Genomic DNA, 14009 nt, shown 5'->3' on the forward strand with positions numbered 1-14009 from the left:
CCTTGACTGTGGAGCTACAGCAGAGCGAGTGACCCCTTGCTCTAGCCAGCAACCTTTGGGCTCATGCCAGTGACCTTGGACTTCAAGCCAGTGACCTTTGGGTCAAGCCACTGACCATGGGGGTCGTGTTTGTGATCCCACACTCAAGCCAGCAACCACGAGCTCGAGCCCACGCTCAAGCCGGCGACCTTGGTGTTTCGAATCTGGGTCCTCTGCATCCCAGTTCGATACTCTATCCACTGTGCCACCACCTGGTAAGGATGTAATAAAGCTTTTTGATACATACTCTTACTGTCAACATCATTTAAATGGGTTTATTTTTTATCATAGCCCAAGTTAAGTCATGCAGCATAATGAAGTGGACCACCTAATGCCAAAGAGTAAATTCTAGTGTTGCAAAAGGTACACTGATCTGAGAAGTAAATATTTCTGAAATGGAGATTGTGTTTTCAGTGAACATATGCATCGTCATAATCATAATTGTTCTTGTCCTCCTTCTCTTTCTCCTCTTTCCCCCACTTTGGTCTTACGTGGGTCCAAGTACTGTAGAGCTTAAAAGAAAAATTATTTTTTATTGACTTTACTGGGGTGACAGTGGTTAATAGAGCCATGTGTTTCAGGTGTACAGTTCTATAAGACTTCACCTGTATATTGTATCGTGTGTTCACCACCCCAAGTCAAGTCTCCTTCCGTCACCATTTATCCCCCATGCTTTCTTCTACTCCATTTCTTATGCTATCGGTGACCTTTTTTTCTTTTTAAAATCTTTCATCGGTGCACTTTCAAAATATAATTCTCAAGAGGAGAAATAAGTATCCTTAATAGTGAAGACTACCTAGAAGGAAGGACAGATATAAATATTCTACTTGCCCCAATGTCTGACGTGCTCTGGTTTTCACAGTCAGCCCTCTCTCTTATTTTGAAAGGTGACTCAGACCTGACCACTCTCAAAATGTGGATCATGCCTTCACTCTCAGCAGATAACCTCACTTGCTACTTCAGAGAAAAAAATGGATTGTGGGATGAAACTTCCTTTACCTTCCTGCTACACAATCTATAAGCCTCAGCACAGTGTCTGGGAGGTAGCAGCCACTTACTAAACATTTATTTGGATACATTGTGGATGGAGAGCTAGATAAATTAACCTATGTCTTGGGTCTTTAGAAATGGTGGCTATTTTTATTATTATTATATATATAATACAGTGACCTTAAATATGCAATCTACCACTTTGGAGAAGCAGGTCATCCTTAAGATTTCTGTATTTTTACCTACCAGACTGAGAAGAAGTGAGTTTAAATGCCACGCAGCAAATTTCCAAATCAGTTGCTGCATGTTGGCTGAATTTCAGTAATATTATTTCAATTGGAGTTGGACAACTCAAGCATCTAGTCTGGATTTTTTTCATAACATACTTATTACTAAAATACTTATTTTGTACCTGTTCAACAGTCATAGGTTATTTTAAAACCACTTGACTCCAGGAGTACAGCTAGCTCTGAGCCTGGGATACCTAAAACTATTACCTTCTCATTGCAATTGTATATCTTTTTTGAATTTCCAAGCTCTCCATCTCTGCTATTCTTTTGCATCACTGGATGCCTAGGTACCTTGGGAAACTATTTACTGATCTCAATAAATATTTTTGGCTTGAAGAGTGTGAATGGTAAACAATAATTTAACTTTTGATACACCTGATCAAAACTTTTCCTCTTCTAGTCTTTCTGTGGGCAAAAGGGAAGAAGAAGGGAATCCTTTTAGATGACTTTGCTGTAAGTCAGTATACCCCTCAGTAGGAAACATTTGGAAGGTCACGGTGGAATAAAAGACTGGACAAATTCAGGTATTCAACCTGGGGTTAAGGGGACTGAAAATGGGGTTGTCTGACCTCTAGTGACAGTCATGGCAAAACCTCAAGGAAGAATTTTTGAGAAACACTTCAGAAAATTTACGTTTCACTTGGGAAGCCTGTCTAAAAGCCTTTTGAACCATTTCAGTTAAGCCTTTCTTCTTATGAGCGGTGTGATGGCAGAAAGAGCCTAAGATTGAGACCCTCTGCACTGTCGTGATATGTAAGAGAAGTACTTTTCCTACTAGGTTAAATTCTTCTGCATGCCTCTTGCTGTCAGTGACATGATTTAGTTAAATTCAGATGCTTTTAGAGGGCTTTGTACTGCATCATAAATATTGAATAGTTCTATAAGATATCTGTATGCACAGTTGGGTGGGAAAAACAGCAGCGGGGAACCTCAGCCTCCATCTACATCAGAACCTTTGGCTGTATAGTGTCCACTGACCAGCTGACCATCAGAAAAGATATTTGCAGAATAGGAACATTGCTAACAATAAAAAAATTTTTTTTTCAACAGATTGAAGCTTACTGTCTAACCCTTCTGAATTTGTCATTAGTGTGAACTTTATAATTTCCCTATACACATTAATCATAGGTGTTCCAATTTGTTAAGGATTAAGGTATAGCATAAAAAAATCCCTTCTGAATAAATGAATGGTATGGGGGGGAGGGTCAGGGAAAGCTTTTAAATTTTCTGCAGCAACTAACGGTTTGTCATATAAAGGTACTTGAATGTCATTAGATAACGGCTCAAATTATACAGTCTTATATCCCTGATATAAGTTTGAAATTCATCTTAAAATTCCATTTCTTAGAGTAAGAGTAGTGGGAGAAGGATGGTGGAGAGAGGACGTGAGGTGGATGAGGAGAGGAAACCTCGTGCTGGCCGCTGAATGTGGAATTGGTAGATTATTGTATTTTATTGGCATTGGATAAGGAGGTTTTATGATAAAACTAACTACAGTAGATTAATATAGGTTCTCTGTCCTATACTGTGGCTAGAAACATTCATGAAAAACATCTTCTCTAAGGGTTTTTCGGCATTTTAAAAGGCAATTTTTAAACATACAGCAATAATGTATGAATTGTACAGTTGACAACATAGCTCATTATCTAGATTTTACAATGCACATTTTTGCTATTTTGCCTTATCAAATATCTACTCATTTATCTATTCATCAGATTTTTTTTTATGTTTGATGTAATTTCAAGTAAGCCATGTCCAGGAGTATATTTTACCCCTAAATATCCTGGTACGCATGATATGTATGTTTTATTACATTCTTTAAAAGAATATATACATGATGGGTTAGTCTAACAAATAGAATATAGGTTTCTCTGGAATGAGTTGTCATATTTGGACCTGTGATTTTTTAGTCATCATATTTCAGAATAGAACTCAGTCAGCAGCAGCCTTCCTTTTCCTGTTCCTGGCAATCACTCCTTCCCCTGTGCCAGTCTTTGAATTCTCCAAATTAAAAGAAGTAACGGTGGCTCACTGGTTCTCAGGTATGAACAGTTCTGGATGTGTGTGTTTGGACGATTACACTAGTGTTAGGCTGATCCCTATTTTGAGGTGACTTTCCTGAAGATAAACTCCCCTCCATCCACACCTTCCCATGTAAGCGTAATGCTAGCTTTGATGTTTCAACTTTTAACTAATTTCTCAGTGCAAGTTATTGGGCTCCACAGCCTGCATTCTATGTGTCCCTTCAGTGTGATGAACTGCTATTGAATAGCCTAGTTCAAATATGAATATATTGGTCTCTGAATAACTTCTAGAAAGAGAGCCCAAAGAGTCAGTAGAGTTAGGGCCAAAAGTAGTCATGGGAGTCTTAATAAAGTAAACTTACAGGTAGACACAGTCACAGTGAAAGATCAAAGTGTGACATCTCTATAGAGATCATCCATGGTAGTAATGACAGAAAACCTAAACTGTCCACTCTGTTGTTTCTTTCCATCCACATCGGCAGAACATAACCAGAGAGCTTTTCTTTGTAGAAATGAGTTGAAGGAAATCAGCAATGGACCTGAACTGTAGTCATGACTCTGAAATTAATTTTGGGGAGACTGTAGACAGATTATTTTTTACCTTCTGGGACCTTTTTTCTTCTTGTACAAAATGAGATTTATGGGTACTAGCTCCAACAGTCAGCCAAAGAAACATTGAGCTCTAATTATTTTTGAGATTACAGTTTATCTTTGTGTTAAACTTAAATCTTTCCACTCCAAATAATTCTGAAATAGAAAGGCCAGAAGTGAAACAGCATTCTTAAACAAATCTGATCGGAAGTTTTGAATTGGAGGTCAAATCATAAGTTATTTTTATCTTTTGACTTTCAAATTTATATTTTTTAAAGTAACTAGAAGCATAATAATGCAGAAAAAGTTTCCACCCCTTGGACTGAGCGAGAAGCAGCAGAAGAATCGGAGGCTGGCATTTGATTTTACCTGGGATGCTTCCACGTCTCTGAGCATCATCAGGCTGTGACCTTGCAACAGTATTTCCGGTTAGGTAGCTCACTCCGAATGCTGAATCAGTGCTGGAAACTGCATATATATTTATTCCTCCATGTTTTTCCTTTTGTGCAACCTTATATATTTCTTTTGTCAACAAAAGGTAGAGAGAACTGTGTAGACTCTGAGGATAATGTATGTTGTAAGATCTTTCCTCTGGCTGAAGTCTTCTCAGATTTGCACATTTGGACTGTATTTATAAGTAGAACACTTCAGATAATTTCTTTGCCCAGGCTTCCTGTGTTCTGAGTAAGCTGTGAGGGTTCATATTATACATGGCTTTGGTTGCAACAGAGCAACGCCCCAGATGGGCAGAGCATCGCCCCCTGGTGAACATGCTGGGTGGATCCCTGTTGGGCACATGCCTGTCTGACTGCCTCCCTGTTTCCAACTTCAGAAAAATACAAAAAAAAAAAAAAAAAAAAAAAAAAAAAAACCCAAGTAGCTGGTGCCTTAGTATAACTCAAGTTCAGTTACTTTCATTTTTAAAACTTCACAGGATTTGTATTAAACTAGCATTGATTATCAGAGGCATTTTTCTTTATGTTTAATTTCTTTTCCTGCATCAAAGTGCAGCCTTTATTATTTTCTTTAAATGAGATTATATGTGTATACGCTCATTAAAGTACATTTTAAGCCTTGTTACATTTGCCATAGACTTGAGGGTAAAACCAACAGAAATTCCCTCAAAGCTATGTTGCCCTATGCTGTGAACTTTACTTGTAGTAATGAATATTAATGAAACGAAACAAAGGTATTTGTTCAAGGTAACTAACACAGCATATTTTGCTCTAGTAAACCTTATGAATGATCGTCCATTTATATAACATCAGAATAGCCATTAGAAAATTTTCCTTTTGTTTTTCTTCTTTCTGTTATACATACACACAGAGAGAAATTTAATATAATTTTCATTTAACCACACACGTAAAACTCTATGGCGTGCCCATGTCTTTAAGACATTTTCCCATAGTTTATTCATCCCTTCGTAGAGTGTCCATAGTGATACATTTACTCAAGAGTACTTACAAAGTGCCTGCTGTGGTCAGGCATGTTCTAGTAGAGATAGTGATGGAAACAGACACAAGTTCTCGCCCTTATGGACCTAACACTCTGGTGGTGAGTGTATCACACCTTTCATAACAAAGCACACTGTGTAGAAAATACTGCTAATTCAGAAATACTGCCACTTCCCTCCATCCTTTGCTCATATTTGGAGTATATTCTAAATCGGCAATGGATGGAGTTGCACAATTAGAAATAATATTTTAACTATGCAAAATGAGATTGTTCTAGACCGTTCTCATTTTTTTTTTTGTAAGACTTCTTTGGAATTAAAACTCTCAAGGACATATCGGCTTATTATATCTTTATTTGTGTTTTGAAATTTCTATGGATGCAGTATTGCATCATCAACATCAATCACTTCAGAGTTCACAGTTAATTAATAATTGTCAGAGATTTAATGCTGTGTGATCTACTGAGATTTGGTAGAAGAAAGGGCAACCTGCACATAAAAACATCTCATTATTTCAGGGCTGTCTGCTAGTAAAACTAGTCATATAGAACATGTTTTCCTTTTAAAATTAAATGTTGAAGAAGCTGAAACTATGACGTGTGTCCAGTGTAATTTTTTTATTGAGTTGGAGTTCATTTAACATAAAATTAACCATTTTAATGTGAACAGTTTATTAGCATCTATTACCATGTTGTGCAACCACCATCTCCATCTAGTTTCAAAACATATCCAGTGTCATTTTAAAAGAAAGGTGACTTGTAAAATTAAAACTAGAATGCACTGTGGCTGCATGTAAGTGGTGATTTTCCTTATGGGGAGTGAGAAGTTAAAGGTTCTCTCAAACTAAAGTAGACTCATTATAACTATCACATTTAATAAGAATATCTTTCTATATAAAATTCTCCCATTCTCATCCTTGAAATCATTTCCTGTATCGGGAGCTAAAGGGCATCTGAACGCATAAAGAACACAAGGTGCCAGAGTTCAACTGATCATCTTGCTACAAAGTGAAAACACAGGCCCACCTTCAATATCAAACATTGAACACAACATGTCACAAAATAATTCTTTTTTTTAGTGAGAGAAATATAGAGAGAAAGAGAGAGAGAGAGAGAGAGAGAGAGGGACAGAGAGGGACAGACAGACAAGAAGGGAGAGAAATGAGAAACATCCATTCTTTGTTGCAGCACCTTGCTTGTTCATTGATTACTTTCTCATATGTGCCTTGACCGCGGGTCTCCAGCTGAGACAGTGACCCCTTGCTCAAGCCAGTGATTCTATGCTCAAGCTGGTGAGCCCGTGCTCAAGCCAGATGAGCCTGTGCTCAGCCAACGACCTTGGAGTTTCAAACCTGGGTCTTCTGCATCCTAGGCTGATGCTGTATCCACTGCTCCATAACCTGGTCTGGCTCACAAAATAATTCTTAAAATAGAATCAAATTGTCTTCTCTGAGTAAATTTTCCCTGGGTCAGAATAAAGTATAACCAGAGTCTTGACTAACCCTGAATGTGGGGAGAAGACCCCTGCTCAGTACGGTGAAATGACTTCCATCTCCCCCACTTAAGAGTATGAATAATGTAGAAGAAGGTCAAACACTACATGGGTTTGGTTTGCCCACAGAGAACTTCTCTGTTTGGCTAAGGAGAGGAGAATTACAAGAAAAACAGTTAAGTTTTGGTTTATTCACAATTTTTGATCCACCAAAAGGCTCTGTGGTGGCTAAGAGTTAAGCATAGTTGAGGAAACAAAGTTTCACTGGAACAAGAACAATTCATGAAGAGCATTTTTGGGAACAATCAGAAAAATCTGGTAAGAGTGTATCCGAATTACACATTAAAAACTCTGAATAAATGGAGATTATAGGAGGTATTTTGAATAGATAGCATGAGAAAAGTCTAACGATTTATTAGAAGTGGCATAATCTGCAAAATTTCATCTCAATGAAAAATAAAACCAAAAGAAAATATGTATTGAGATAGCACAGCTCTAGGTTTGGTACAACTAAATATTGATAGATCTGACCTTCAAAGAATTGCATTGTTTAGTCCTATATCCCAAGACAGAATTAAATAATAACACCAACTGTGAAGATGTGCTCCAATAACGGTAGTTCAGAAGTGCTGGGTCTGCAATTTGGAAGCAAGAAGGCTCTGTGGAGGAGCTGAGACTTGAGCTGGAGGCTAGTTCTTACTTGGTGGGAAGAGCCTAACAGATCCATTTAAGAACTTTGTACTCTCTCTCACAGGAAGCAGCAAGTTTTTCAGGCCACCTTTAGGCCCTGAAGTTTTCTTGTGAAATCATGATTTCATAGTTCCTTGGCACATAAACCATTATAAGTTATACATAGTCATCTCCAAAGATTGTAATCCTAGAATTAAATTACTGTTGCCATCATGGTATTATATAGATACCACGAAGTAAATTCTTTTTCAGCTATAAAGTTTAGAAGCCAAGATAAACTTCTTCAGAGATAAACATTTTCAGAGTGAAATAGCCAAAAAGTACAAGGGAAAGAAATGTAAAGGAGAAAATAAGTTTGGGTGATATGGTCAAAAGCAAGATGGCATTTACCGTCCCCTTTCCTGTGCTGGAGCTGTGCTAAATACTGCTGATAATAGACTACATAGGATTAATGCACAGCCAAGGGCCTAGCTTGAATTGAGGTAGCAGAGGAATTAGAGTATTTTTTATCTGGTGGTATAATGGAATTTTTTCTTCATTGAACCTGGCATATTATGAAAGTGGATCAGAAATAGTGCATTTTGAAAAGTCAAATCCTTTTCTAATATTACTGTGTCTCCTCTTGACCTGGATTGACTCACTAATATTTATCTCCTTACCTTCTGTGGTAGATCAACTGTGGCTGCAAATTCTTTGTCCCTCTGCTCATCAGGATTTATTTGTCCTGTCCTTGAGTTTCAGGTGGCACTGTGACTGCTTAACCAGTATGATGCAGTGGAAATAACTCGTGCTGCATCTAGATGCAGACTTTAGAAGTCCTGGCAGCTTGCTCTAGATATGCTTCCTTTCAGAGCCAGCTGCCACGCTGTGAGAAGCCCAAGCTAGTTAGGCCTCCTTTTGGTGTGCCATCCGCCAGTCCCAGCTGAGCTCCCAGCTGACATCTGGCATCTGCTGCCAGTCATGTGCATGAGCCATCTTCATTGTTTCAGCCCAGTTGCATCTCCAGCTGTTGCAGCCCCAGGCTGCTATGGAATGGAGCAGAAGAACCACTCAGCTGAACCCAGTAAACTTGCAGACTAGTGAGATCATATACAATGGCTGTTGTTTTTAGCTATATCAGGACAGTCTGTTTCACAGCAACATACAACTGAAATAACTTTCCAAAGAAAACCCTCAAACTGGTACTGTGGAAGAGTTCATTCAGTTTAAACTATAAATGGGCAATATTTAAATATTCTGTGTTTAATCTTGATCAGGTCAGAAAATCAGTTTCCAAAATAAGAACCTTCTAAAGTTTTGCCTACTGCAAGCTGACCTTAGCTTCCAGGTGCTACAAGGGTCTGGTCCATCTCCCGGGAGGACAAAGGCACATGCCAGTCTGATTTGTGTTGTCCAGGAGAAAGAACAGCTGTGTCAACTTAGCTTTTGGATAATACATTGTTTTCCTTTATAAGTGTTGAATGTCTTTGATATGACACCCAGTACCTTGTAATTTCTTTGCTGAATATGTTTGCTCTTAATGACTAAGGTGAGGTGAGTAGCTGTTATTGGTGCAAGTTAAGGACCACTTTTCTTAACTATGGGTTACTGTTCTTGGCATCTCTCTTCCCTGCCTGACTTGGGCTACCTGAATCCCATTTTGGTCTTTGAAATTTAGACGACGTTGGCTATGGATTAAAAGCCAATGTGTCATATTTGGGTGTACTACTGGTGGGGGCAGAACTGAGGAGTTAAGTGCCACATATTTAAACTGGGTGATCTCCAAAGGAATTACACATTACCATAATTTAACCATAAGCATTTATTCATTTTTGAATACTTTATGTAAATATTGATAATTAAAATCTTAATACCTCTCAGTTTGAATACTGTAAATGCTTCAATATAGATTTTCTGTGATATGAAATTTCATGGACATGCTACAATCTTTCAAAAACTCTCACTAAATTCAAATAGTTAAAAACTAGAAATTAGGCATAGGAATTATTTTAAAATACCAGTTACTGTGATATAAGTGCAAGTTATGTAGAAGTGAATTTTTGGACAACTCATCTTACTCATAATTTTGTCATAGTCATAATTACAATTATTCAAATTGGTTCAGGCTTTTGTTGTGGTTGTTAGTAATAGTACTGCAAACACATTTCAAGATACTAATACCCTTTTAATTATTTATAATTATGGACTAATTTCATTTTGAAAGAAATTACAATATTCTAATGTCATGCCCACTTAAAGCTTAAAAATCATTTAAAGCAGTGAAGATTGCAGTATACAAAATAGAATGTGCTTAAAGCAGATTTGCTCCAGACTTGAGCTCTAAATTTTATTGCTTCTGGGACTCATATGATGGCTATGTAACATAGATTTAGAGAGTTTTTAAGACTCCTATAGATATAGGTGAAAAAATGACTCCTTGAAAACTATTTAGCTGCCCAGTCACAGCAAAGTGCGGATTAAAGTCTGAATGCCCATACAATGTGCACTGACATGCGACGGACCGGAAGTTGAGGACAGCCCGATTCTCTATTAGGGACAGTGCGTTTCTTTTAGTCTTTCAACAACTGCTGTTCTAAAAGGGAGAAAAATTTAGCATTGAAACTATCTATAAGGTAAAGCTACTGAAACCTAACCCCAAAAGTCACGCTCTTATAGAAAACTCTTCTTAATTCTTGCAGTGCAGTTACAGCTGAGGACATGTGGTATATATTACAGCACCTAGGGAATTCAAAGCTCTGCAGTGTGGAGTCACAAGGAAGGCTAATTTCAAAATGAAGTGGTAGCTTTTGCTCCCCCTGTAACTATGTTTCTTGCCAGTGTTTCTAATTAGTCTAGGGCTGCCGTGCGTGGGATAGGGAGGTGGACATTGAAAGGGGACCGGAGTGAGGGTATATGAAGCTCTCTGCCTTGCCCAGCAGCGCCGGCCTCCAGCACACACTCAGCACTTTGCACTGGACATTGATCGCAACAGTCTTTATGCAAAGGGCTGAAGGCAGAGCTGTCCATGGTTAGGAAAACAATATCCTAGCTGCCAGGTGGAAAATCAGCTAACCGTCCTCTTGGTGAACAAAACTTATTAGAGGGCTGGGGAAGGAATGCTAACTCCCTGCAGCCGGCAGGAGAAATTGCTGTTGCAAAGCTTACCTCTCTAGGGAGGAATCAGATATCAGACTTTGCCAAGCCTCAGGTCCAACCCAGAAGGTCCCACCTCCATCCCCGGCCCCATCCTAGCTTTGTTAGATTGCTAGCATCGATCGCTGGCTTTTCTCTGACCCAACAGTGGGTGCAGGAAAGAGCCAGCAAGACTGAAAGCAAGCAAGGTGGGGGCGGAAGACTGGAGCCGCTCTTGCAAAGAGAAAGAGAGAAAAGAAAGAAAAGAGGTGGGGGCCGTGGGGACTAAGCTTAACTGGTGCCTGCCTGCTTCTCTTTGATTTGATGGCCTTTATTCCTTCTAATTGGATAAAATAGGAAGTCGCTGGCAATCCTGTGTTGCTGGGTGTACTGATTGTACTCAGAGCAGCCAGCAGCTCTAGAGTGCGGATAGAGAGGGTGGGGGCTGGGAGAGGAGAGAGGAAAAAGAAAGAGACTGAGAGAGAACGTCTTTGAAAGAGGAGGGGAAAGAAAGCGCAAGAGACTCTGAAGAAAGGGAGAGCCGCAGAGGAAGAAAGTGAATGAGCGCTCCAGGCGCACAAAGAGGAGTGGTTGGGGGTGGGGTGGAGGCAGGGCGGGGAGGCAGTCACCGCCCCTCCTGGCTGCTCTCTTCCCTTCGGGTCCCTCTGCGAGGATGCTGTTCGCAGTGATGCTCCGAGGGCAGGCACCTGCTGCTCTGTAATGATTCAGCCTCGTTCCGCCGTCGCGTTAACACAACAGGATGCTGTTGCTACTGTCACTGCTGCCTCTCCTGCCGCCGCCGCTGCTGCCGCCGCCGCCGCCAGCGCTGGTCCTGCTTTTGCTCTTACTTCTCCTGCATGACAGTTGTTTTTTCCATCTGAGCAGACACCAGCTTCAGATGCTCGAGGTGAGAGACATGCCTTTCAATTTGGGCTACTGGTTTACTTAATCGGCCCGCCATCAGCTCGGTTTCTATTTTGGCCCCTGTCCTCTGGACCAGACCAGCCAGGATGATTTGGAGAAGCATTTAAAAGAACTGCAAAAGTGGCCCCAAAACAGCAGTAAAGAATTACGATATACTTTTATTTGCTAGTTGCTAGAGGCTTTTCCACCCCTTTCCTCTCTCGAACTCCTTTTGCTTTGTGATAATGGCCTTGGACTTGGACGACTTATCGATTTCCCCCTGTAAGATGCTGTCTCATTTGGTTGGGGGGGGCTCTGCATGGTAATGGACCGTGAGCGAGGCCGGGCCTTCTGGAGGTGAGCCGATGGAGATCTATTCCCCAGACATGTCTGAGGGAGCCCCTGAGAGGTCCTCCAGCCCCTCCACTCAGCTGAGTGCAGACCCGTCTCTGGATGGGCTTCCGGCAGCAGAAGACATGCCAGAGACCCAGACAGAAGATGGGCGCACCCCCGGACTCGTGGGCCTGGCAGTTCCCTGCTGTGTCTGCCTGGAAACCGAGCGCCTGCGAGGTTGTCTCAACTCAGAGAAAATCTGCATTGTCCCCATTCTGGCCTGCCTCGTCAGCCTCTGCCTCTGCATTGCCGGCCTCAAGTGGGTATTTGTGGACAAGATATTTGAGTATGACTCTCCCACTCACCTGGACCCTGGGGGGTTAGGCCAGGACCCTATTATTTCTCTGGATCCAACTGCTGCCTCAGCGGTGTGGGTATCATCTGAGGCACACACTTCACCTGTCTCTAGGGCTCAATCTGAAACTGAGGTTCAAGTTACAGTGCAAGTTGACGATGCTGCTGGGTCCTCTGACCCTTCCGCAGTATCCACCCTGAAGAACCGTATTTTTGCTTTCTCCTTCCTGCCATCATCCACTGCACCATCCTTCCCTTCTCCCACGCGGAACCCTGAGGTGAGAACACCCAAGTCAGCAACTCAGCCACAAACAACAGAAACTAATCTCCAAACTGCTCCTAAACTTTGTAAGTAGAGAGAGAGAGATGAATAAAAGACAGGGGTGGGCTCCAGGTCCTCGAGAGCTCTGCAGAGCGTGGAGCTGCTCTTCTCTTCTTGTGTTTTAATGGCATGGTTTTGTTTAAGCAGATCACCTGACTGGGATGCTCAGGGTGGCATTGAAGAGATGAGTAAAAAGATCTTGCAAAGTGCTGGTGTGGATCAGCGCTCTAACAGCAACTCCTCCTGCCTGGGTTGCTCAGTCTGGGGTGGGGGACCCAAAACTCCCGCATCTTTGAGTCATGCTTGGATTTAAGTGGAATTCAATTTATTTCTAACACTTTCTGAAATTAAAACATCAGATCATCATTTGTTTTTGACGTAAGTGTGACTTCCAGATAGCAGGGACCCTGATTTTGTGTGTCTTCTCCCCCTGCAGTCTTCTTGTTACCTCTCTTCTCCTTTCAGTCACCCTGCATCCCAGCAGTCCCCATCTGCCTGCGCTTTCTCCAGCTCTTCTTCCTGTTCCCTTAAGACTTCTCCCCACGTTGGTGCTTTAATTGGTTCCTACTGATACTGCCTCAAGTATTTAGACACTGATAGTGCTCGCCTCTCAGCAGCGTCAGATGATTGGTGTCCTGCCCAGAACGTAGTTTCAGTTGCTGGACTCTTATTCAGGGAAGCCTTATTTTAGTCAAGACACAGTACAATTCTGCGTGAAGGGATTTTCCCAGATTAGTCTTGTCTTCTGTAATCAAATGTTTAAGTAGCTTTCTTAGCGGTCATTAAAAACTACAGCATTCATTAGTAAGGTACATAATTTTTTTTTTTTTAGGCTGTGCCATTTGCCTGACAGATTGCAGCAGCTCAGCTTAATAACCTATGAGTGAACAGAGCCCACACTTTTAAAACAACACAGAACTGTGTGCTGCTGTTTGCACTGGGTCTTTGCAATGCTCTGTAATAGAAAGTTGACAAGAATGAAACCATGACTAGTCAGAATGTTCTAAATGTCAATAGAGGAGGGAGGAGTTTTCTATTGCTTTTTTAAAAAAAAAAAAAAATCTAATTGACTTTTGTTTCTCTATCTTCAATACTATTAACCATTGATGAATGTCTCCTTAGTAGAAAAATGTAAAAAAAGAAAAAAATAGCAAAGAAGTTGATTCTTAGTAACACATGTGAAATCTCAGAGTTAAAGATGAGTTCAGGGTAAAGAGTCTGTGATGAAATACTCCTTCTGTTTCCTGCTAGATGGTAATGAAGAAGAGAGACTATCTCTTCCCGTATTATGTTCAGGATGAGACACGGCCATGTAATATAGACACACAGGAAAACTTGATTTCTGCTTGTGATTCAAGATTGTTTCATGCTTACCAGTTTCAATGGCAAAGATTAAAAACAAACAAACACACAAAAAC

The 14009-nt window shown here is 40.6% G+C and overlaps 2 protein-coding genes across 11 annotated transcripts in view; both read left to right on the plus strand.

The window, feature by feature from the left end:
* NRG1 (neuregulin 1) overlaps positions 1-14009 on the plus strand; it is a 1068557-nt gene that overhangs the window by 939685 nt on the left and 114863 nt on the right. For 6 of the 10 annotated variants that reach the window (XM_066380296.1, XM_066380295.1, XM_066380297.1 and 3 more), the window contains exon 1: positions 11947-12617. The exons of the other annotated variants lie outside the window; for them this stretch is intronic. In XM_066380296.1, coding sequence (XP_066236393.1) covers positions 11948-12617 — 670 coding nt within the window. In that variant the 5' untranslated portion in view covers position 11947. Of the gene's footprint in view, positions 1-11946; positions 12618-14009 lie in introns of those variants that run through there. 10 annotated transcript variants of the gene reach the window in all.
* On the plus strand, positions 11355-11640 carry LOC136402682 (uncharacterized). The gene has a single exon (XM_066380306.1). The coding sequence runs from the start codon at positions 11440-11442 to the stop codon at positions 11626-11628; it is 189 nt and encodes a 62-aa protein (XP_066236403.1). The 5' UTR covers positions 11355-11439; the 3' UTR covers positions 11629-11640.

This window comes from Saccopteryx leptura, chromosome 4, assembly GCF_036850995.1.
Source record: "Saccopteryx leptura isolate mSacLep1 chromosome 4, mSacLep1_pri_phased_curated, whole genome shotgun sequence".
NCBI lineage: Eukaryota > Metazoa > Chordata > Mammalia > Chiroptera > Emballonuridae > Saccopteryx > Saccopteryx leptura.